Source organism: Tauraco erythrolophus, chromosome 3 (genome assembly GCF_009769465.1).
Source record: "Tauraco erythrolophus isolate bTauEry1 chromosome 3, bTauEry1.pri, whole genome shotgun sequence".
Taxonomy (NCBI): Eukaryota; Metazoa; Chordata; class Aves; order Musophagiformes; family Musophagidae; genus Tauraco; species Tauraco erythrolophus.
In genome coordinates, this window is record NC_141467.1 from 10,943,321 (window position 1) to 10,968,376 (window position 25,056).

General features: G+C 44.9%; 3 protein-coding genes across 9 annotated transcripts in view; 1 reads left to right on the forward strand and 2 right to left on the reverse strand.

The window, feature by feature from the left end:
* Positions 1–357: 357 nt before the first annotated feature.
* NHLRC1 (NHL repeat containing E3 ubiquitin protein ligase 1) lies at positions 358–4,170 on the reverse strand. Its single transcript, XM_086609004.1, has one exon. The coding sequence runs from the start codon at positions 4,168–4,170 to the stop codon at positions 3,007–3,009; it is 1,164 nt and encodes a 387-aa protein (XP_086465130.1). The 3' UTR covers positions 358–3,006.
* Positions 4,171–4,334: 164 nt separating this feature from the next.
* On the reverse strand, positions 4,335–17,654 carry TPMT (thiopurine S-methyltransferase). 6 transcript variants are annotated; one of them, XM_086608464.1, is made up of 9 exons: positions 16,960–16,989; positions 16,291–16,452; positions 15,429–15,521; positions 14,027–14,159; positions 13,478–13,530; positions 8,738–8,812; positions 7,912–7,997; positions 6,881–6,925; positions 4,335–4,786 (listed from the first exon to the last, which is right to left on the reverse strand). In XM_086608464.1, the coding sequence occupies exons 2-9, from the start codon at positions 16,428–16,430 to the stop codon at positions 4,725–4,727; spliced, it is 687 nt and encodes a 228-aa protein (XP_086464590.1). In that variant the 5' UTR covers positions 16,431–16,452; positions 16,960–16,989; the 3' UTR covers positions 4,335–4,724. The 6 variants fall into 6 exon arrangements, with proteins under 6 accessions (XP_086464590.1, XP_086464589.1, XP_086464588.1 ...); XM_086608463.1 differs by lacking the exons at positions 4,335–4,786; positions 16,960–16,989 and adding exons at positions 5,961–6,100; positions 17,630–17,654; XM_086608462.1 differs by lacking the exon at positions 4,335–4,786 and adding an exon at positions 5,961–6,100.
* The window catches only part of KDM1B (lysine demethylase 1B), a 28,903-nt gene continuing 20,956 nt past the window's right edge, over positions 17,110–25,056 (forward strand). Inside the window, exons 1-6 of one of the 2 annotated variants that reach the window (XM_086608461.1) lie at positions 17,110–17,141; positions 17,323–17,389; positions 19,939–20,041; positions 20,857–20,981; positions 23,705–23,816; positions 24,545–24,661. In XM_086608461.1, coding sequence (XP_086464587.1) covers positions 19,952–20,041; positions 20,857–20,981; positions 23,705–23,816; positions 24,545–24,661 — 444 coding nt within the window. In that variant the 5' untranslated portion in view covers positions 17,110–17,141; positions 17,323–17,389; positions 19,939–19,951. Of the gene's footprint in view, positions 17,142–17,322; positions 17,390–19,761; positions 19,821–19,938; positions 20,042–20,856; positions 20,982–22,824; positions 22,915–23,704; positions 23,817–24,544; positions 24,662–25,056 lie in introns of those variants that run through there. The other variant, XM_009990019.2, reaches the window with a different exon arrangement.

Below are 25,056 nucleotides of genomic sequence, written 5' to 3' on the forward strand. Positions count from 1 at the left end.
CGTCCCGTTCCATCTTCGCTGACCTGGTGTCGGTGTGACCGTTTCTCTCAGATCTCAGTCCTCTCTGGGTGAACTCGGCCCGGCAGGCACTCCGGGAGCAGGGCTCTCCCTGAGTTCCCCCGGTGGCTCTGCTGCCGCCATCCTCAGCGGGTGGCACTGTCCCGGCCCGGGCCGCCGCCCAGCCGGGTGCCAGGAAGGGGGGCAGCACCCTCCTCCCCTCTCTTCACTCCTGGGCAAAGGCACACCTTTCCGGTTCCTTTGTCCCAACATAAATAGGGCAATTTGCGGAGGCACTGATTGGCTCAAGCCTTGAGGGGGATGGGAGTCCGATCAGGCGGCCAGCTTCTGCCACCAGAACCTCCCCCTCCCCATCAAACCATGACAATAAAAAAAGGTTTTTATGGCTTCTCAATGTGGGCACCTGCATCAAATGAATTAAGAGAGAATGTAAGGGTGTCTTTGATGCAGTGTTGTACAACACTAAGCACCAAGCTTTGTAGGAAAAGGAAAATAGTGACATCAGTCACAGAAAAAGTCTACATGTGCTTTCAGCAGGTAGTAAAGCAGAGCCAAGAGATGGCATAAAGCAAACTAGGGAGAATAAAGGCACAAAGTTTATTTTGCTTACAAACCCAAACATCAGGTGATTTCCAGTCACGTACCAAAGCAGACAGGAGCAGAACGGGAAACAACGGGAGATTTTGTGGATTCTAAAAGAGCATGAGTCAAATATTTAAAAACGGGCATTTATGCTGCTGGAAAGTTGCCTACATGGCAGTAGGCACAAGGAAATTTGCCCATCCATGAGCTCAGTAGCAAAACCAAGCTCCTGGTGCACACAGAGGTTGGAGGAGATGAAAGCTCACAGCCGATGGTTCAGAGGAAGTGCTACTGCAATAAACTATTAATTATGTATGAATACAGCATCGATGGTGTTGCATGCGTCTTGAAACACAGCAGTTCCCCAAAGGAAGTGTTGCCTAATTGTTTTTATATCCCTCAAAGACAGACGTCTCCTTGGCACCTAAAAAGGAATATATAATCTGCAGGGCTGCTTCATTGAGTAAATTTCCTTCCTGATCCCTCAAGAAGGCTCCTGTTCTAGGCTGTACACCTCCCGCTGCAAAATAGCCACAGAATATTTCTGTCCCACAAAGGCACTTAATGTGTGGCCTGGCAGTAGAGAAGGCTGGAAAAGACCAAATGTGCAGGTCCATATATTTTTCAGTAGCAACAAATGACCCTACAACAACTTTAGGATACCTCCAAATAAAAAAAAAGAAACCGTCCTCAGGGCAACCGCAATAGAGAAATTGGATTGTAACAGAGACACCCACGATAAAAAGACAGAAGGAGTATTCACTAAATTATTCAATATACAAGCAAATCACACTTTATTGGCAGGTCACTGTTCAACTAACCCTTACAAATAGCTGCATTTAATAGATTTTTTTTGTTGTTTATATAAATGTTGACATAAGACACATTAATACATTGCCTGAATTAGAGGGCTAACTGCTCCAGTTTAAAGTATTTGGCAAATCATCGGTGCAGCAACACATGCAGTTATTAAATGCCCTAAAGTCAGACCAAAAACCAGATTAAAAATTTACCAATAGAAAGATTGCCTGTGAATTTCAAACTACGCTAGTTAATATTAATGATTTCTGTGAGTAAATAAAAGAAATTACCACAAAAGTTTTATGCCATTTTAACCTACTTGTCTCTACCTCAGATAGCATTTACATTTATATCTAACTTCCTTTTAACACTGCACTAAGTAACCATTTTAGCAGCAGGTAAATGCCTAAAAACGCAGCAGTGACTTCTAGTGGGGGTGTTAAATCCTTCTCAAAATAAATCAGATATACCTTAATTTCTACTGTGCAATAAATAAGGCAACAGAACTCATGTCCAGAGTGAAAGCATTTTCAAGAAAATACAAACTGATCTAAACCACCTGTGCATTCACAATCAACAAAACCTTATTTGGAAGCTAGGAAAAAAAAATGAGGATTATATCCTCCTTTCTCTATTACTTCTCACCGACGTTTCAATTTTCAGTTGAATCTTGGAGTTTGGAGCACAAAAGTACCATATTAATGACAAGACAGAGACAGGCAGTACTGGAAACCTCCCAAGCATAGCTGTGTTGGCAGCACAGCCAACTCAATTTTATATACGCAGAAGTATTACGGTCTAAACAATAACACTTCAAGGGGCTTTTAGGGAAAGCTGCCCATGATGGTAACCACACACCAAACTACGTCTAGGTAAAGACACAGACTTGTGCATTACACAGGAAGACCAAGTGCTCCAGTACAACCCTAAGAAAGGTGGGTACAAACTCGTACGGAGAAGAGCGCTCCCAGAGATGCGCTTCCCCAGTATGGAAAAAACAGGCTTTGGGCACCAATTCACTTCACGTGGCTCACTACCAGTGGTAGCTCCTCCATCGCAATGATCTTAGCTGGATCCAGGCGACCTTGAACTGAAGCTTCCATTTCTCCTATCGTTTTGTCAAGCCAGTCTCCTTTCTTGTGCACAAATCCTGGAAACAGATATTCTGCCACTCTCATGAATGTACCTATAATTAATGAAGAACAACAGAAACTACGTGTTGGGAAACACAAACAAATGATGCATCTCTTTCTCTCCCAGGTGCCAGTCTTTGATTACTCCATTCCAAATGTCGTTGTTATTACTTGTCAAAAAGTACCAAAAACGTTTGGTTGTCAAGGCATGGAATAGTTTTAAAATGCCAAATTATTGATTTGGTTGATTCATTGTGGACTACGGCCTGCAACAGCCAGGTCTTCTCCCCAGGCAGGCAAGAGAGGTGATGTAAGTCTTGCAGGAAGCACAGCATGTTGGTCAAAAAGGGCAATTTCACTCTAGGTAAAGCCCAGAAAATACCTCCTTCCTACGCGCCTACTAACATCAGAACTTTGCATGCTTTTTGGCCAAAAGCAGCTTGAACCCATAGCAGCCAGCATCTAAACCCATTCACGTGGAGCTATATATTTTTATTGAATGATCACCACTGTCTAAAACGACAAGGGAATTGTTTGCCATGTAAGTCAGTCCCACAGGATAAGAAAGCCCGTGGCTAATTAGAGGGTTAAAGATGGGAAACTCCTCAGGTTTCCCTAAGCATATTACGGCCTGGCCACAGACATCTGTTACTATAACACGATCCTCTTTGTCAAAGGCCACAGCTGTAGTATATATTTTAGAGGGGAAAATGAGGTTCAGACCGAAGCTATCCATCTGGCCGATGAGATCCATCTCGGCACTGAATATCTTCATGCGAGTGCTGCCACTGTTCGGTCCTTGAGCTTTCAGGTGCTCTATTACCACAATGGCACCCGAGGTCTGGGAGACTGCAACTCCTCTTGGGCTGATCAGCTGAGATTGGATCATCTGACACTTCTTTAATTTCCCCTGCCTGAAGTCAGCAGTCAAGCGGTAGAGAGCACCTGCCTCTGAGTCAGTCAGGATGACTTCACTCTCCGGGGTGGCATCCAAGCCCCAGGGCAAACAGAAACCTTCCCGGACAGCCAGGACCCCCCTTCCCTCGAAATCAAAGGCCTTCACGGAGCGATCCCCACCGTCGGTGACCACCACGTGCCCGTCCGCCGTGACCGCCACATCAAGCGGGTACTTGATATCATTGCCCGCGTCTCCCCGCTCCCCGAACCGCTGCAGGCAGGATCCGCTCGGCCCGAAGACGTGGATCCTCTTCTTGCCATCGTGCGACACTGCCAGGCACCCCGACCTCCGGCAGGCCGCCACGCCGGTGGGGTTCACCAGCGACCCCCAGCCCCCCAGGGACAACCGGAGCCCGAGGCCCGCGGCGGCCGGCCCGACCGCCCCTGCACCGCCGCTCCTCCCCAAGGCTGAGGGGACGCTGCCGCCGGCGGGGCCCAGCACCTCCAGCAGCTGCAGCAGCGGCAGACAGTCACTGGTCTCGGCGGCACCGCAGGCCCTTCGGCAGAAGGGACACTCCAACCGCCGGCGCTCCGCGCCTCCCAGCGCCCCCACGCAGCCTCCACAGAGGACGTGCCCGCAGGGCAGGTTCCGCGGCCGCCGCTGCCCGCCGGGGCCGTACCGCTCGAAGCACACCCGGCACTCCAGCAAGTTCAGCTCCGCCTCGTCCTCCGCCGCCATTCCCGCAGCCCTCAGGAGGGGCGGTGGCTGAGGGAGGGGAGGGGGGCGGGGCGGCGCGGCGCGCCTCCGGCTCTCGGGCGCCCCCTGGCGGCGTGGAGGGCGCGGAGCGGCGTTGCCGGCGACCGCCAGCACCCGCCCGCCGGCAGCATCGCTCCGCCCCCGGTTAAAATATTCCCCAGATACTTACAAAACATCCCGTCAACAAAAGTTATCACACCGTTCCGAGTGCTATTTGTGCCATTTATGCCCGTACCGGGGGAGGAAGGGGTCACGTGACGAAATTATTGACGCTAATCACGAGTAACCGCTTGTTTTGTTTTGTTTTACGAACACGTGTCTTTTAAGGTGCAAGGACAGCACGTGCTTGTCCTGCAAGGTGTATTTACGGCGTATTCTCGGAGTAACTGCACGGTACGCGCACGGCGGAGGCATTTTTCACATCCCGAAATGGCTCGTTGGGCACGCAGCATTGCTCCTGTGCCAGGTTGTCACGTACCTGGGAATGCTCTGCAGGACGTTGCTGAGCACGCAGCAGCCTTGTGTGTGTGAACCCGTCATGTATCTGCAAGCTTGAGATAAGCTTCAGTGGCTCTCACGCTGCATCTGGAAAAAAATTCTGGATCAAGAGGAAGGAGACGCTTTAATCTCATAGCTGCAGTACTGGCCTGAAGTTAAAATAGCCGAAAACAGCAGCTCCCAGCTTGTGCTGGGCCACCAGCTACATCCTTTCTTCTCTCCGTCAACCCCACCTTGAAGCGCCAGTAGCTACAAGCAATATCACGAGTTGCAACGGGCTGTAGCGTGGAGACTGCTGTGCTAAAAATCATCAGACATGATTGCAGCTCTGGGACTACAATGCTATCAAAATCCCCATGGCCTTTACTTGCCTTCAAGTCTTGGGGAATTACAACACACTACATAGCACCTTTCCAGCGTTTTTTAGAATGAGCTGCCAAGGGGAGGTGGCCAGGGCAAGAAAGGGTTTTGAGACTCCCCATTTTGTAATTGTTAAAAATTGCAATAGTACCCACAGAGGGGTGATAGAAGACCCTCAAAGGAAGGTTTGTGTTCGGATAGACATGTGGCAGCCCTGCAGGCTTTCTTTGAACACTCCCACCTTACAAGCCCTGCACCGGTTTGCCTGCTCGTAGCTGGGCTCTCAAGGGAGGGAGCAGCATGCTCGTGAGCAGCCGCAGGGCCATTTTCTCCCCTTGCTCTCTCCTTTGTTGTCATCCGGTTCACTTCGCTCCTCTTTCCTGCTGGACGATGATTCCCCCTCGGGTGTTCTCACCCGCTCGCTGCCAGCTCGCCTCTTGACTTGCAATCACGACTAACGAGGACGGAGAGGAGCCACTCGTGCCAGCATCCCGCCTCTCGCGCCCAGCTGCCCGCTCTGGCGCGGGGCTGGCGTCATGCGACACGGTATTTGACCAGCAGCTGCCACCGCTCCTGGGGCTGCCAGCCGCCGAGGCCAACCCGCGGAGCGCTGGGCAGACAGCATTGGCCGGCAACGGCCAACAAGGAACAGCAACGTTTCTTTTTTTTCCTAGCTCTGATGATTTGAACTGATACCGAAGAGAGACTCTTTTAAAAAAGCTTGTTTGTGCACGGAGTTTATGAAAAGCTCATCCCAAGGCAGCGAAGGCAATTATGTAGGAGATCTGCTTTGGTAAGCAAAATGGGCAAAAATGTTCCACAGGCATTTTTCTGTACACTGAAGCTTGCTTTAAGAGTGCCCCAAAACACGTCTCATTTTAAAAGGTAAGATAAAAACAAAAGCAAGATGAGAGGTAAGTTATTTTAACTCGTTTTAATCAACCTATAAACTTTAATATATATAGCACCTCCAGAAAATAATCTAGTCCCCATTGTCTGTGTCTGTCTGAGAAGTCATCGACTTTTTGAAGACACTTAATTTCACAGTGGTTGCCTGAAAAGGAGGAAAGAGTAACGAATTACTGAATGATTAGTCATTGAAAAACACAAACTATCAGGAGGAAAAAAAAAATTAAATTATCTTATCCACAGATTTCCTCACACTCCCTAACGCAGTGGCACCATTGCACCAGGGAAAAATTATCCGTCTCCTTTGCATCGGGATGCAACTGTCCATGCCAATGACTCACTGCACACAGACCCTGCAGGGGTCTCAGAAAGTCATAAATTTAAAAGAAGTGCAGTATCAAAGCATATCAGGAGGAGCTTTTAAAATTAAAATCCTGCCATAATTCTGAGTTTCCCTATTTTGAGGGATTGAGTTGCACATTTAGCGTTTTCTCTGCATGGCATGTCGCTTTTCTTCTTTGGTTACAAAAGTACAGCAAGACTGTGGAACTGGTATGCCTTGTACTAAAACCAGGGCAGCTGGTGATGAGGTGCAGAGAAAGACGAAAGGGTCGAATGGTACTAAGACTGCAGCTAAAAGATCACCGAGTACAGTATGAATCCTGGGAAAATGAAAAGATGCCAAGGGGAGGAAAGACACAGTGTATGTCTCTTGGGTTTTCTTCCTATCTTTTGAAGAGCTGAGAATCTTGAAAATCCCTGTAGCTAAACGATATTTATTTCCCCCGATATTTTTCATGATTGCACCCCTCAGATAAGAAGCAAACAACTCTCTATCATTTCTCACAGGGCAAGGTAGAAGCACATAAACACATGTATGTGTTTTCGAGAAAAAATTCTAAGGGTTAGCTGAAATATTACTTACCAAACAAGCTTTTAATTTCAGATTCAGGAACGTAAAATGGTGGGCCTGGAAGAAAGTGGGTAAAGCTAATCAGAGAGAAGGCACAGGAAGGAAACAACCATTTACACTGGAGCAGGAGCGCCAGCCAGCCCCATCACTCACAGCACCTGCAGGAACCAGAAATCACCATATCCATGAACTCGTGGCACCTTGGTGGGCCACCAAACAGCTTCTGGTGCCACTGCTGCATCATCTCCAGGCCACAGCCAGGGTAGCCACATTGTCAGAAGACATGAACGTGCCGTGGATACAACCACTCTCATGCACTGTGTGAATCTGGCCAACAATCTTGTTATACTACAATGGCATCATTAAAGCTAAAAGCTGAATAATGTGAGAGGGATAGCAATGAATTAAACTATTGTTGCTTATGATAACAAGACATGTTTTTTCAGGGATAATTATGCTGAAGAGCCCAAAAGCAGCAAGAAATCTCTTTCTTTTGAGAGTTAATAATCAACAACAAAAAATTAAAATATCTCAGACTTTCATATGTAATAAAAGTTATAAAGGGAAAAAATGCTTTATGATTTTAAAGAATTTCACCTCTTCCAAGCATATTCAGACCATGGTAATGGCTAGGAGCGAGGCATAAGACAGGCAACATGTTGGGTTGCAAGTATCAGGTAAACAGAGTGAAGCCGATGTTCTTGGGAGTGCTTCAAGCTCCCTAGGCCAGAAAGGATATTCCTTTAAGCATTCACTCTTCCAGCTTCATTGTCACAGCCACACTTCCAGTTTCATGTCTTTGTTAACATACCATGCCTGTCCTCCACTCACCCTTAGCATGTCTGAATGTTAGAGAGAAAGAAAATTTAGTCTCAAGCTTGGTCAATATCTAAAGTTTTTAACACACAGCTGTATTGGTGTGATCAGCTGAGAAAGCTATGCTGATAAAAAACCTGGGGAAGATACTAAGGTATCTACCACATCTCTACACAATTTGTATTAAAACATGCAAAATCAAAACACAAACAGTGCAAAGTTCTCACCTTTGTGTTTGTTTGGATCATATGAAACGGTAACGAGGAGGTAAGATGAATTTTTCTCCATTAGGGTGATCATCAAACTGGCATAGCTAAAAGGAGAAAGTTATATTTTATTATTTTTATACCATACAGACACTCAAGCACAGCATTCAAAATATTCACCAAAAGAGGTAACACATATTTCTATGCAGAGACAACCTGAACTGAACTGCACAGAAACGAAGCAAAGCTTCGTAAGAATTTCATGAGCATGAAATTCACGCTACACAAGAAACAGCTCAAAGAGAGGTTACTGTTTACTCCTTATAAACAAGCGTTTATCTTTTTTTTGCATATTGATCTCAAAACTAAGAGACAAAACATAGTATTCATCTGCCACAGTCTAGAATACAGTACACAATACAGTACTGATCTTTTAAAGTTATTGTGAATTCAAGATTCTGTATCTAATTAAAAAATCCTGGGGGTCAGGTCAAACTATACTTGGGTTGGCTATGGGCAAGAATGAAAAATTGGAATAAAGGAAAACGAGGGGAAAAAGAACAAAGAGAGGAGAAGCAGACGGAGTGAAAAGGAAATAATAAAATTCAGATTAGACTTGCAGCTCTGCTTCTGCTGGGTTGTAACAAACCACATATTTTCCCACCAAGAGGCAGGGCGGCTTCCTGAAGGAAGCTCACACATCCAGAGTACAGCCCTCTGCAACTGCGGCCAATGCTTGTGGTAGAGAACTTGTGTAGGCTACTCCTTTAAATGAAAGAGGCAGGAGGAAAAACATGTGTCACTGCGTACATCAGAGACAAGACAGTCACAAAGCAAATTTACTAACCGTTGTCTGTCACACGGATTCACAGCTACCAGAGCTCCTCTGTCCCAGACCCCATCAAACTTGCCAGCTATGGAGCTACAGGGAGATAAGGAAAGGCTTAAAATACTAAAAAGGCACATTCATCTTTACTCAGATACTTCTGTGAAGTCATCAGGAGCCTCCAGGTAGTTGTGCAGATCCCTCACCACCTTCTTATTATGGTCCAGCGTTTTCATGATCCAAAACAGTATGGAACCGAAGAAACTCCCGTGGTACAGGGCTCTGCTGCCATAGCAAAGAGATGCTGGAATTGCTCCGCCTTCCCCCATCATTAGGGGGTGCTGAGACAAAGTGGGGAGGAAGGAAAGTCGCTTAAACATGTTCGGGCTACAAGTCCGGGTTTCTGGCAATCACACCTGGCCGTGACTCCAGAGGCAGCACTAACGCACTCAGCACGCCGGCAGTTCTTGGCCACCTAAAACCCACGGATTATTCCAAATGTGGTTAAAGAAGGTGCCTCGCTGCTTTACTCACTGAACTCAGCGCACCCAGTAATTCAGACACCTCAGTTCCCAGCTACACGCCCAGGACAGTTACCTTCAGCTTGTAATTCCTTTAATGCTAGAAAAGCTAAGTTACACTGCTGCTTGCCTCAGTCTGCCACTGTCACAGACACTATTTTCACTCCTGGATACACTGGCAGATGGCTTCAGCGATCACCCAAAACCTGCAAACAGCCAAGACTATCGGGAAGTATCTTTATTGATGGGTGGTAAGAGCAGACTGGGTGACGCTAAGGATCAGAGCATTTGGCAGGGAAGGAAGAGCCTTGTTTCTGGTAATTATTAAAACAGGAGTTTAGAGAGTAAGGTAGTAATAACGTTAATTGCATAATTTTAAAGAAAGTCTGAAATAAGTTTACTTAGTGAGAAAAATATGGTATGGAATTGTATAATATTCTGCTTATTGAGAGGGTGTCAGATCCCAACTGCATCACCTCTCTCTTGGCTTCTGGACTGGTTTTGGCTGGGGTAGAGTTAACATTTCTTTGTAGCAGCTAGCATGGGGCTGTGTTTTGGATTTGTGCTGGAAACAGTGTCAATAACACAGGGATGTTTTAGTTACTGCTGAGCAGTGCTTGCACAGCATCAAGGCCTTCTCTGCTCCTCACCCCACTCCACCAGGGAGCAGGCTGGGGGCGCACGAGAAGCTGGGAGGGGACACAGCTGAGACAGCTGACCCCAACTGACCAAAGGGGTATTCCACACCATGATGTCATGCTCAGCAATAAAACTGGGGGTAAGGTTGGTGGGGCAGGACACTGCTCAGGGACTGGCTGGGCATCAGTTGGTTGGCTGGTGGTGGGCAGTTGTTCTCATTTGCATCACTTGCCTTTCTTAGGTTTTATTTTCGTCTCTCTTTGGTTCGTTTTGTTTTGTTTTTTCCTTACAAGTTTTTTTTTAAATTTCTTTTTAATTATTAAACAGTTTTTATCTCAATCCACAAGTTTCTTTCTCACTTTTACCCTTCTAATTGTCCCTGCCATCCCACTGGGTGGGGAGTGGGCAAGTGGCTGTGGGGTACTTAGTTGCCAGCTGAGGTTAAACCACAACTTCTCCCTGCCCACTGCTCATTTCATTGCAATGACATTGCTAAATCTCTGACATCTAACCTAGAAGCTGATCCTGTAATTCCTGCTCTGCTGTGATAAGCCATGATAATACTTTTCAGTCCTCACTTCTTTTAAAGTTTGCCAAGACTGAGCATCTAATTTAAATAACCGGCCTTTTAAATGAAGGGAGATTTTTTAAGAGACAGTTAAACATGTAATGGGCATGAGGGGGACAAAGCCAAGTCTAGTGGGGCAGGTGACAAACTTGATGATCTGAGGCTTAGAGGCTGTTCTCCTCTCTGCATGGCTGAGTCTGCTACCTGACCTTAGGCAAGCTCCTGACGTTTTTCGCACTTGGTTTTCCTTCCCAACTTTAATCTGGTCTAACTGGAATGGTGGAGGTGGCTCCATACAGACATTTCATGTATTCTACTCCCCACTGATTTTATCGGGGCCCACAGACATCGCAGGCTGCAGGCAGCCTCCTGCTGTGGCCTTCCTCCAGTCCTGATCGCCCAGATCTCAGGACCTGCTGAGTATCTGGGTGCTCCCTGCCCATCCGCACATCCAATTTCCTTCTGAGGAGAACCAAGCCAGAAGGAAAAGGCCAAAAAAGGTACACGGCTGTCTTACATCCTGATGTGGAGTCAAGATGAAGCTAAGGTGTTAGGAAGCACTCCTCTTGGGTGTACCTTTCACTGTGTCACTACCCAATCTTTTAGCCCTGCATTCTCTCCTGCTATGTGTTTGTATGATATGTAGGACAAGAGATCGCAGTCTAGGTACTACTACAACTAATAAAAATTAACATGCAAAGCAGAAATCCACATATCTGCAGAAATCCCAAGTTGTGAATTTCTATCTCTGCATAATGTTTAGTAGCTTCAGTTGATGCAATTTTTAATTTTTTTTTCAAATCTTGCAGCCATAATTGTATTAGGAGGTACAATGGTTGTGTAATATAACTGTTTTACATACATCCCAGAGTTCCCACAAAGAGCAGTAATTCCTGTTACTTGTTAACTAGCAAGAGTCTTTGAAATGTCTCATTCTGACAAAGGTCAGGAGCACATCTGGGTCTTTCCCTAATGAATGCTAGGCTAATAGAGATCAAAAGGATTTGTTTGCAGGCCAGCCTCAGCAAGAGAGAAGTAAGTTTAATTTCCATAATTACTGGGTAATTAATCAAATTGTCTGTGCATAGAAACTAGAAGAGCGTGTGCATTTTTCTAGTTACAGGTATCTGCTGCCTGCCGTAGGGAATGCAGTTCACACTTTCACCACTACTGCACCCAGAACAGAACCATGCATCCAGAACATGCATCTGTCAATTTATTTCGTGGATGACAAACTATGCACTGGACCCAGTAACACACACTGAAAATGTCATTAATTACCTATTTTTGGTTTATTTCATAGTACTATTCCACCCTGTTATGATGGAAGTTACGGGTTTCACCATGCTACTTGCTACAAAACTTAGAACCGAATTCTTTAAAAATTGCTGACAAGACGCTTAAGCAACCCCTGGGCAACTTGTCAACTCACAGCAAGGATTTATAGGGATCTACACAGCAAGGAGCAGGGGGAAGGTGGGGAAGGAAACCAGGCAGCATCTACAAAGTCACGTTCATATACAGCCCACCTGCTTCACGGCACTCACTTTGCAGGGCTAGTTATGTACATGTTATTCAAACCAACTGGGGTCAGCTGTACCAGCAGAAGTCTTAGCAACAGCCTATCGTCTAAAAGACTTTGGACTCTAGTAATGAATATTCTTTTTTCCAGTTTATGCAAATTAAAAAAAGATCATACAGTAAGCACTGTATTCTGGTGTCCTAAACTACCTATTACACCTGCATATGTAGTAGCTCTGAAAAGCTAAAAGATTAAGACTTGACCTCCTTCTTCTTATTGAACAGCCACAAAACAAAACCGCGTTCCTCACAGTTGTTTGTAAGAAAAGCAAACAAAACTTCACAAAAACCTTATAATCTAGGGAAAATCACGTCTGAGTAAGAACTCCAAGGGGAGGGAACTACAGGGCAGGACACTGGATACCTTCAGCTTCCTACAAGACACATTACAAAACCAGAAACAACACTGCTTTCTCGTACGCTTTCCACTCTCCAGCTACCTCTGCACCAAACTAGGTCTGAGGACATTTTAGGACAGACTTAAATATGCCTGTTGCCAACACTATTGGGAAACTTCTGGGGATAAATAAATAAGCCAGATGCATTACTGTCCAAGGCAGAGTCTTCTATGCTAGAGGCTAGAGAGAGCCCTAAGTCCTCTCGCAGTCTCTGTACAACTCGGTGATTTTCCGGATTCCTCCACCAGCTGACACGTGAGCAGAAGGTCAGGTGCAAAGTCACCACAAACTCTGAGAAGCAACGCTTGAGGCCACAGAGCACAATGAGTCAGAACATATTTCAGGAGTCAGCAGTGCACACTGTATTGAAGAATTCTGCATTTTCTGTTGTGTCTTTTAACTAAGAAATAAGGACATATTAGCACCAAAAATCCTTCAGAAGACATTAGCAAGCCGAGCCATGTTTGTCAATGCACTTGCAGAGTTGGTGTTTGACAAGATAGTAGTGGTCACATAAACTGGAGTGACGTAATGTACTTCAAGCCCATCAAGAGAAGTATGCTAAGTAAAGTAGAGGATATGTATAATCCATAGGTGCAGCTTACCTATGTATACATTAATCAATAGTTTGAGAAAAAAAACGCATTTAGTACTCAAAGGAAAAGCTGGCTAAGAAGACCCCTCTGGTGTATTCTCTTTATTTTTACTAAGCTACTCCGAGTAAGGGATTGTTCTAGGGTTTTGCTTTGTACAATCCATCAACAAAATTAAACATAATTTGTTTTTACTGTAAAAGCAAACACTTTTCTACACTTTTCATAGGATGGCTCAGAACAAGAAGCCCATTTAAAGGTCCTGAGTTTGCATCTTTACCTAATAGTTAACAAGAGTTACTTTTTGTTGGAGATTAGATATTCACATTTCTCATACAAGTTAACGAGTTTTCTTGAGAAGACCTGTTTCAAATCTTTACAGCAGATTCAAATAAAATAATAAGACAATACTAATACATCTTTGATTACAGAAAATTGTAGAACACATGGCGTATTCCTACCTGGACAAATCATAAATACTGCAGCAGTACAGCGAAATGTTCCCAGAGGTACTCTACAATAAAAAGCAAAGGAAACAATACTTATCAGTAAAATATCTTTGAATATATACTTATATTTACACTTAGAAGTGAATATTTATACTTTATACCTTAAAATATACACATATAGTACTTTTAAATATACACTCAGGTGTAATGGGAAAAAACTGTGAGAAATATTTTTAGTTTTTCTTTACTGAGGTACCTCTCCTGATCCCCTCCAGAGAGGTTCTGCCTCTATCAAGGCACACAACTGTCCAATTTTAAAATACGTTTACTTTGCATTTTAGTGCTTCAATGTCATAAGAAAAGAAGGTCAAAGTAAGAAGCTCAAAAGAAGAACTTTTCCGTCCAAAATTACGACTCAAGAGATTCCTTTCAGACCTCTTCAGGAAAGGTGAATGATTACCAGTAAGACAGAGGCGTAAAAGCAGAGTGACTTGTTTGCTCAGTTATGCCTGCACCGCATGATTAACCACACCAGATCATTCAACAATGCAGGAAACATACCTGCAGCTTTTTTGCTCCTGAAATCTCTGGGACTGGCTCCTTGCAATAAGGCAGACCATGTTCCGCAAAAAATTCCTTCAGTGCTTGCTCGCTGACTTCCACACCAACAACCTTGTGTCCCATGTCCGCCAGCCTGCACCCAGCAGAGAGAGGTCCTAAGTCTACGTGAAGCCCACAGGTTGGGCCATTACCCAGTGCATACCTCCCATGCAGGATTTATTCATTAGAGAAACCCTGGCTGCAGGACACACTGGTATGTCTAATCCTGACTTTCCGGAGCGTTCACATTTTATTGAACGCCTCCCCTCCACGATCTAGGCTTAAATTAGCACCACTCAGTTGACAAGGACTTACAGGCTTTATTTAGATTCAATGGATTACTGATTTATTTCTATGAACTCGATGAAAAAAAAAGTTAATTACACAGAGAAACCGTCCATTTTGGTTTACAGAAGTATGTTCTGCTCCGAGCTTCAGCAGCTGAGGCACGCTGTCCACCCAGCAGTAAGAGGCAGCGGGGTGCAGCAACCTCTTCACTGCTGCAGCTCAGTGCAACAGCAACCTGCGTCGGAGCCTGCTGTCCGCTGAGTAAGCAGTTACCGTGATAAAATCTGAGAACTGGGACTAATTTGGTTCCTTGAGTATGCAGTTCAGTCCGGGTTTTTTGGTTTGTGTCCCCTCCCTCCAACAAAAAACCCACTGGCTTATGCAGCTCCTAATTATAAATATAACCCACTCAAAAAAGTAAAAGTAAAATAATAAATGTAAAAAAGAGGAAGTTATATTTAGCCCAAATCATTTAAGTTCCCAGTGTGACATGCCACATGGCCCCTTGAAAACATGCTCTGGCACAGCCGACCTCGCTGTGGGAGATTTAAGCTGGCATTGTCACCAAAAGAAGCAGTGGTAAAGGCATAGCTTCAGTCACTCTGTCCGTCACAAATTCGGCGTTCCCCAAGCTGAACTTGGGACAATCAGGAGGACTTTCAGGTTAGTCCTTATCCATCCCATTTATCATAGAATGGTTTGGGTTGGAAGGGACCTCAAAGATCATCCAGTTCCAACGCCCCTGCCACGGGCAGGGACACCTTCCACTACACCAGGTTGCTCAAAGCCTCATCCAACCTGGCCTTGAACACTTCCAGAGATGGGGCAGCCACAACTTCTCGGGGCAACCTGTTGCAGTGCCTCACCACCCTCACAGTGGCATTTATGCTACTATACAAAATGCCAGCAAATGAAACCAAACTTCCTCCTCCCTTCAGCCTCCAGTGACGCTGCTTTCCTACCAGCAGAGATGCAGCACGTTTCCATTGGCCGAATTAAGGTTGGGAATTCCCCTTCTCTCTCCCTCCCTCCCCACATCAAGTAAGATTTTTTGCTCTTATAATCTCTGCTTTACCATTTCATCTCTACTGCTTTACCACAAAGTGGGAAAAATATCCTCAGTCCACTCCTGCCCTTTAAAAGAACATCCAGGTACTTCTGTAGGAGCCTGTGGAAGAACAGACAGGTTTTACTTAGCACTGTATTTGTGCTGGCACATTAAAAGCCGAGTACTATACACTACGCTAGTAACACGCAAACTCCGTGATGGAACACAGGTTCTTAGTTCAACCTGCTTCACAGAAGCATCATAAGCTTCATTAGAAATAAAAATGTAAAATAAAAACATTCACTTTCCATTTACGTAGAAAGTAAATGCAATTTATGCTAGAAAAGAACACATTTCTCTTTGTTCTGTTTTCTGTTTGTCTTTTCAAGTAAACAAACCAACCAACACACTTTGAAAAAGGCCACAATAGATTATTAAACTTCTATATCAAGCAAATTACTTATACATATCTTAAATGCAACTTTCACTGGTTGCAAGACTATATAATCAAGTTTGCTTTCTTAGGTCCCTCTTCCAGTGTACAATAACTGCTCAGATGCCCTCTGCATATTGTTTTAGGCCCCAGCTTCATAACTTACAAACAGCAGTGCACAGCTTCTGCATCGGAAAATTTAAGATTCTTAAGTTATCCAAGCACTATAGTTTAAAACCTGATTTAAGAGAAGTTTTAAATTCAAGGCAATCCTTTCTTTTCTCTGCCTTCGACAGACGTACGTCATAAAAATATTTACATTTATTTTACTTTCAAGCTATGCAAAATAATTTTCCTTTTGTAAACGCTCCATTTTCTGCTAAGAGTTTTTTGACCGAGTCATTCATCTCCCGGCATTTCTTTAGACAGCTCGGGCAGAAGAGCACAGTCACGTACGGATGCCCTTGCTCCTTGTGGAATCCAATGTTACCCGTTTCCCATTTCTGCAGCCATTCCTCCTCAGTCACCACCCTGTCTTTTTGTGACCCGATGTCGGCGCCTTCCAGGGCCCCGCATCCATCTGCCGAGCGCTCCATCGTCCCCGCGGAATGCTAGCAGCTGTGGAAAAAAAAAAAAAAAAAAAAAGAGAAAAATTACCCACACTCAGCAGTCTGGAACTGGCTCTTACGTCCCAAGACCAAATCAAAAAATTAGCTCATTTGAAGAGATTATACTTGGGACTATTTCCATGTACCGAAGGTGTTGGAGCGCGCGCTCTTCCCATCGCTGCCTTGGGCTCGGCCTTCCCCCCGGCGCGGAGCCCGCTCCAACGCACCCGCTGAAGCGCTGCGGGGGCGCCGATGACCTCCCGCTCCGCGCACGGCTGCCCACGGCGGCGGCCGCGCGGCCCGGAGGGTTAACCGCGGGCCCGGGCCCGGTGAGGGCGCGGGCAGGCGTCGACACTCCTCTCCCCCTCTCGTCAAGCCCGCGGGCAGAGCGCGGGGGCGAGCGGCGGTCCGCGGCTCAGGGGAGCCGGAAGGAGCCGGCGGGGCGCAGCACCTTCCCGCCTCACCCGCCCCCTCGGCTGCCCCCCGTCCGCCCGGCGGCGGCGGCGGCGGCGGGTACCTGCCCTGAGGCACCGGCGGCGGCGACGGCGCGTCCCGTGAGGCGGCTGAGGGGACGGGGCGGTGCCTCCTGCCCTCCCCCTCGCTACGCACCGCGGAGAGCGGAAGCGGCGGCAGGAGGAGGCGGGCTGAGGGTGCACGGCACCGGGGAGGCGGAGGATGGCGGTGGGGATGGCGGCGGCTGTGAGTGACCCCTTTCCCCTGGCTGCAGCGCCCGCCGGCAGGCCGCCGGCCCGCTCTCCCCGGGCGGCGGGGCAGGTGCGAGCGCTGCCCCCGTCCTCACCTCCCCGCTTCGCCCTTCCTCCTCCCTCCTTTCTCCATCTCTCCCCGCTCTCTCCCTTCCCCCTTCTCTCCCCCGCTGCAGCTCTAGCAGGAGGCGGCGCGGACACGCGTGAATGTGGTCTCCGGCCCCCGAGTGACCCGGCCCTGAGGTGAGTGCCAGGCGCAGCGCCTCCCCCGCTCCCCCTGGGGACCTCCCCCCGGCGGCATCCCCCCCGGTGGCACCCCTCCACCCGGGGATCCCCCTCCCGCCAGCTGTCACGGCCGCGGCGCCGGGCGCTGCCCCGGAGAGCGCCGGCCGCGGGGCGGCGGCGGCTGTCACCGCGGTCGCCGGGCGCCGCGCCGTCCCTCGGGGGGGGGTGTTTGAAGGTGTGCGCTCTCCGCCGTCCCACCTCCCCGCGTCTGTCTGTCTGTCCGGCTGCTCTCCCTTCCTCCCCGTGTCAGAGCGAGAGGGCGGCTTGTCGGGTGCCGTCGTGTCCCCCCTCACCCCCCCGGCAACGACAAAGTTGCTGCCGGCTGCGCCCCGCCGTGTTTTCCCACGTAGGCCACGCGTTACAGGGCGAAATGTCACAGAATGCGACGGCGTGTTATGCACCTCTCTCTCTCCTTTTAAAGGGCTTATTTTCTCAGCCAGTAAGGTAATGCTTTTAGGATGCAGAGTCATGCAAAGCTTAGTAAAGTGAGCGATGTTTTGCTTGTTCTTTAAAAATTTGTGGTTTTTTTCGGAGTGTTGCTTGTTTCGGGAGGGGAATTGGAGGACAAAGTGGCGTACAACTGGAAGCAATGGCCTTGTTTGCAGTTATATGAATAAACTAATCTCCTTTTCTTTCTCTCTTTCTCCCCACTTCCCTCTTTCCCCTCCCGTAGTACTTAGAGCAAAAATATGTTTGTGGTTCTCTACGACTGGCCTCTGCCTTTCAAAATGAGAGGCCTCTCTGCATCTTAAATATTTTTACCAACCTTAGTGAATGATAACTGCTGCCTATTCTTTTTCTAACCCCATACATGCAACGGAAGGGCTGCATGTCATTTCACCTTCTTGGATGAAGCAGCAGCAGACTGTGATCGCCTGCTAGTCACCCAAGTGAGTCGGCTGGTGCCTTGCTCAGCAGTGAGGTAGTTCATCCCCTCCATCTGTAAAGGCAACAGCACATAGGAACGATTATCTAGCGTGAGAAGCTAAGCTGATAGAAAGAGATATTGTTGTGCCACTGATCCAGAAGGAAAGCTCCTGGGGAAAAAAGCCACCATTTCCTGGGGCATTACACAGTAGTTTAGGGAAATCTCATGTAAACAAAACCGGTTGTTTTTCCTTTCTCTGCTCCCCAACCCCATCCACCCCCATACAGTGGTAGGTTATGGTAGAGTCATGGGGTTTTTTTAGGTAATAAAAATTGACTTAATTCTTTTTTTCTTCCCTCTAATTAGTTATAACTGGGGGCAGTGCATACAAAAAATAAGGTTATTTTTTGTATTGAGTTGTCTGAAATAATTTTTCACTTACGTGGGTATCATCATGCGATTTCCCCTCCCAAATGAACTCCTCCTGTCTTGAGAGGAGAATAAAGCGCCAATTTATTTGATTTGCATCAGCTTCATTTGAAAATTTTTACCAATGCCCATTGTCTCCTCCTATTACCTTTACTTTTAGAAGAATTCCTGAACGAAGCTACTGTCACCATGTCCATCACTGTCAGCTTGAACAAGGAAGATGCAGCCTGGAACAGAGAGAATTGAGAAGTCTCAAATATAATTTAAAAAAAAGTATTGCAAACTGATCTGTACTACAACAAGATAACATTTATGATGCAGTTCTGTAGTATGAGGGTTTTATTTCCACTTCCTTTCTGTGTGTGGTGGAGCATATTTAGATTTAATTCTTCCTCTAGGCTCTCTTTATTTGTGTTTTACTCTCTGTGAAAAGAATGCCTTGATAATGTCTTTTTAAATATACTTTCATATTGCTGCAGCATGCTTTCTCACACTCTGTGCTTTCCAGCTTACATGATAAAGCGTGGTCTTTTCCGTGTTCCAAGCGATGTAGTCAGACAGCTATAGAGCTCTCTTGTGTTGTAAACCTTTTATTTTCTCCTATAGTAGGCCTAACAACAAAGTTTGTAATGTTCCAATCACCTCTAATTGCAATGCAGCTGGAGTTTAGATTTTTAAATGCTGCTGTACTTTCGCGGGAGGGTGTGCAGTTCTTGGAACTAGTTGTTGACTTGGTGTTAAACATCTCTTCAGTACACTGTTTGGAAAAGTGCTTTACAGTGCAAATCTCTTGCTACCAATAAATCAGTAGTTAGCAGGACGAGCGTTACTCAGTGGTATTTCAATGCCCGCATTATGAGCTGATGTCTCTTCACTTTGCCAGCCCAAATTCCAGGGCAGGTCTTCACGCAATGCAAATCAGATTATGGAAATCCAGGGTATGCTGATCTGGAACAGCCTGTCAAGATGTACTCAAGGATCTAATCTTAACTCTGAATTTAGTTTAAAATAGTAGTATTGTTCCTTCCGCATAATGCCTCATTCTCATTTTGCTCCTGAATTAATTGTCAAGCTAAACAGATTCTTACCTAGGTAACTCTGACAAAAGTAGTGTTATGAGTGGCTGTACTGCCCAGGTGATGAGACAGCTCTGCAAAGTCAAGCAATTTTTTTTCTTTTTTCCTTAACCACTGCCTACCATTTTTTGCAGATCTAATAATACAATGTCAACTGGAAGGGTGCGAACGAAAAAAAAGGCATGTTCTTCAGACCAGTCTCCAGACAACCTTCCTCTGAGGAGTTCTGGAAGACAGGTATTTATAATAATTTAAAAACACATGGGTTTGTACTCTGGTATTTTTTATTTTCTGTTGACATTTATAAAGAAAGCAAGCTTCATTGTGGATAAGTTAAGACTTAGAATACTTATCCAAAGAGAGGGAGAATTAGTTAATTCTGTGAATAAGCGGGTAAAGTGTCTCATTTGTGAACAATCTTCAGAAAAGGCAAATGCTCAATATAACCTGTAAGTACTTGATGTATTAAAAATACAGTCACAGATTTCTGTGCAGCCAGACAAGGCTGTCTGCCCATCCAGACGGAGGCCTAAAACAACACAATGCACAGTACCTCTGAGGCCCAGAAGAGACATTTGGTATACAGCTTTCTGTTTGGAGTCCAAAAAAACCCCCAAGCCTAATACTGTATTTGAGGCGCAGATAAGATTGCCACTAATTAATACCAGTAAGTATGTGAAGATGAGATTTTCTGAAGGAGAAATAGAATGAACGCATGAGGCTTGACTCATTAGCATGTGATGGAGCTTAAAATATGATTTGAACTGGAAGCTTTGCTTCTAATTTCTTCAGTGGCATCAGTTAGACTAAGGCAATACATTTTTAGCTTTAAATGATATTTCCAGCCTTACTGGGTTTTTATTTTGGTAGAAAAACTGATCTGCTTTGACAGCTGTTTCATGCTGCAGCTACTTCACAATGGATACAAAAATGTTCATTAGTGCCATTTTAACCATTTGATGCTGCCCACAAGCTGCAAAACTGTCTGAATGCCGTTTTGTAGAAGATGCATTTGTGTCATATCTGGTCAGATTTCAGCTATTATTTATTAGGTGAAGAAGAAAGCGGCTGAAGCAGCAGATGATGATGATGAAGCATCAGAGAAGAAATATAGAAAGTGTGAAAAAGCTGGATGCACTGCAACGTGTCCCGTTTGCTTTGCCAGTGCAGCTGAAAGGTTTGTTTCTTTTTATTTGCATTTTCCATGGACTTTTCTAAACTTGCAGCTGAAGTTCAGGATCCTAACTACATTCTGAAAAATCCCTTCGTTTCTAAATGCAGAGGGAGAATCGAAAGGTACTAATATGAGTCTTAAGATGCCAGGAAAGTGTCACAAGTTACTCCTGTCGTGCATAACTTTCTACTGTGCAAGTTGCTAATTCAGATATAGAATATCTTTAGAATACGCTTATTTATGTTATTAATGGTGTCTTCTGGAACATGCCTTGCTTCTGTGAAACTGAGAGCGTATTAGTGTAATCCGAGGAAGCTAAACTTGCTTTCAAAATTGAAAATGAAACCATCACTTACTGCAGAAAGTCTTTATCACTCTTCCGTTAGAATGCTTGGCAGTCTGAGAGGAGCTGCTGACCTTGAGATTTTAGGTCTTGGGAGACAGTTGTACTTATCTGAACTCTTGGTTCTCAAGTTGTCGTGGCTTTCTGTGTACTCGCACAAATCTTTTCACATTCTGACCATGGAGGTACCAAACGCACGATGCTGGCAAGGTGTCTCTATAATAAGCAACATGTTAGTTCTAATTATGCAGTAGGCAGACTGTAATTATATAGCATTCCTCCCTCCCTGGCTAATTGAAACAAACTTTCCTTATTTTATTTGTTTTCCAATGATAAAAAGTAATTTAGCGCTTCACTTCGTTATCTATGTGGATTGTTCTTTGGTGGCAGAAGGTCAATGCGCTCTGGATGTTGTCACAGCAAAGCCGAGTGTTTTGGCAGTTGTGTAAGAGATTTGCAAGGGAAACGAGAACCTGAGAGATCAGCATTGGTGATATTACATTTTTTCATTTGGGAAACAATAGATTCTGCTTAGTCATCTTTTTGAATTGTTATTTTAATATTTGGATTTCCACCCCCCCGCACCCTCAAGTACATACTTTCAACATTACTTGAGATGAGATCATTTCATGGCCAGCTATTTCAGTTAGTAGCTTAGATCACTGCTTTTTATTTCGTGCTTTCTACCTCGTGCATTTATCTTAAACCATTTCATTGAGTTTAATGAGAGTTTTCTAAGTGAAGAGCGATTGCTTTGTCTGATCTTTGCCAATGGATATTTCTTTCCGAGAGTAGTAAAGAATAAATGCCCAGAGTGTGTAACTGCTTCCTCAGGGTTTTTTGCCATTGGGTTAAAATCGCAGCCAGCTTGGTCACGTGAAAAAAACAGGCAACATCTGGTTTTGTGTTCAGATTTGCCTTTATAGTTTCATCAGTTGTTCTGGGGACAGGATGTTTCAATGATTTATGAATCAATTGATCACATGTACAGGAAAAATACCAATTTAAATGATCCCTCCCCTGACTGCACTAATACCAGAACAGAACGGAATGAAGGAAGCGTAAGTTCCTATGGAGAGGGACTTTGCCTTTGTAGATGTTTGCAAAACGCTGAGTGGGTCACAGCACATAGTGTAAGAGCAAATGTATTTCATGTTCAGGAAATGTCTGCTTAAAGGGTACTAAAGACAGGCTCAGCTGACCATTGTTAGCGGGAGGTTGCTGGAAGGCAGACCAACTATACAACTGCACATTGTGTACATTTTGCCTCCTTTGCATCTGGCGTTGCTTAGTTTGGAAACTGGAAATGTTTGAGACAATTGAAACGATCTTATTGTTATTTGAATGACTGCAGTGCCTTGTGCAAGTCAGCCTTCATGAATGTAATGTAAAGCCCTGGCTTGTCCTGAGTAGTTTGTTCACGTTCTAGATCGTGCTATTGTCAATAGAAAGATTTTTTTCGAAATGTATCATAAAACTATTTCTATGTCTCCTGCATTACAGATGTGCTAAAAATGGGTATACGTCTAGATGGTATCATCTTTCCTGTGGGGAACACTTCTGCAATGAATGTTTTGACCACTATTACCGAAGGTAGATTTGCCAATCGAGGTTGTGCCTTTTCAGTGCTTACTAAGATTTGGCAGATATTACAACTGTTGAATCGTCGTATACATAAACATCATACAAAGACTTGTCCTCTGTGCTTGCTTTGTTCAAACTGAGGCTTAGATGTTGGTGCTAGAACTGCAGGTGTTGTATGGACCAATCATCAGCTTAAACATAGCAGCGTGAACAAAACTGGTTAGTTTAGGCAAGCTGGTCTGTGTGTACAGTTATTCTGTAGCCTTTTGGCTTTTTTAAAACATCAGAGAATTTTAAATTATGAGAACAGCTTTAAGTAAATCTATTGTCCTTTATAAGGCAAGTTCACTTTACAGTGTGAGTTCAGGAGAGCTTACCTCTCTGTAACATCAAATCAGTAAGCAGATTTAACTCTTGTGATTCAGTGACTGTGAAGACTCTGGTCAGGCTCACAGGGTGCTTCCAGCTCCAAGCTCCTTCCCATTTGAGTGGGAGTTGAGTCCAGCTCTACTAAGACTTTTGGGTGCTTGCGTGCCGAGCAGTACCTGTGACTCAGTCCAGGCCTTAGATACTGGGAAGCATGCTCATGATCAAGAGGACATAGTGATCAAGATGCAATTTATTGCTATCATAAAAAACTGACTTTCTCCTTTTTTAATAAGAAAAATACAGGACACTCTACAGCCTTACTTCTGTCCTTATATAAAATGTTTAATTTTAGAATAACTGCTGGTCCTTGAAATTAATTACATATTCACTTTTCTGGCTGCTTGCTGTTTTCTTTTCTCTTTCTTCTTAGCCATAAAGATGGTTATGAGAAATACACTGCCTGGAAAAGAATTTGGACAAGTAATGGTAAAAGTGAGCCCAGTCCAAAAGCCTTCATGGCAGATCAACAGCTTCCTTACTGGGTAAGATGGAGGGTGATTTATTTAACCGGGTATATTTCAATGTGGTGTTCCGATGTGAGTTTCTGTGTTCAAGCAGCAGGTCAGCTGAGTTTTTGTGGGGGTTTTCTAGTATTAGAGGACCGTGAAAAAGCTCAAGACGATTAATTCTGATCAGCTCCTGCATTGTTGGAGACCTTCTCCACACCCCACAAAGAACAACCTTCTGTTGCTTTTCAGTGCAGTAGCAGCTAAGATGTGATATTCAGGTAGAATAAGACGTGGTGGGGAAAAGGCAGTGTGCCAGCTATAGGAAAGTATGAGTGTGAAAGACTATGAAAACAGACTTTGTATTTTCCTGGTAAAGAAAGCAGAAGAGAGACTGGAATGGAAGGAATTTTGTTGCTGGTGGTGGTGTGTGTATGTGTGTGTGTGGGGTTGTTACTGTTTTTGAAGTGGTGAAAAATGTGTTTTTGCAGTAATGCTTGCAAAACCCGCCGAAGACCATAGGAACTGGGTGTTGAATTACTTTTGGAGTTCGATTCTGTGGAGAAATTCAGTCTTACAGGAGATGGGCACAAGGTTTCTGTGTACCAAAGTATGACCTGAGGATTGCATGAGAACAAATTTAACAATTATATCCCACAACTTCCTCATATGTCTCTCCTTTCTAATTGGTTAGTTACGCTTCATTAATCTTATCTGTAATCAGACAGCAACAAGTAAAAACATGTTTGTTTTTTGACTTGTAGGTGCAGTGCACAAAGCCAGACTGTGGTAAATGGCGTCAGCTGACAAAGGAAATCCAGCTGACACCACAGATAGCAAAAACCTACAGATGTGGTATGAAACTGAACAATTCCACTAAGGTAACACAGAAGAGTTTCACTCATATCGAAACCTAACAACGAGTTGGTGTTTCTTGTTTGCGGACATTAATTCCTTCTTGTTTGCTGCCTAATGTTTCTAATGTCAAACTGGTTGTCCGATAGCCTGGAGAGCTGCCCGGTGACAGGATTGCACGCTGTTTGGACTTTTTGTTTCCCAAGTGGAAATGTCAAGAAACAAGTATCTGGAATGTCTTTATCTGCACAGACAATTGTAAAATCCTTCATTCCAAAGCTATGGAATAATTAATCAGCATGTACAAAATAGACATACACCACAATGTTTATGTTGGTTTTGTTTGGCCATACTTCGTTATTGAGGAAAGCATCTGAAAAGCTTAATGAGCTTTTATTAATTTCTAACAAGTCTGTCATGG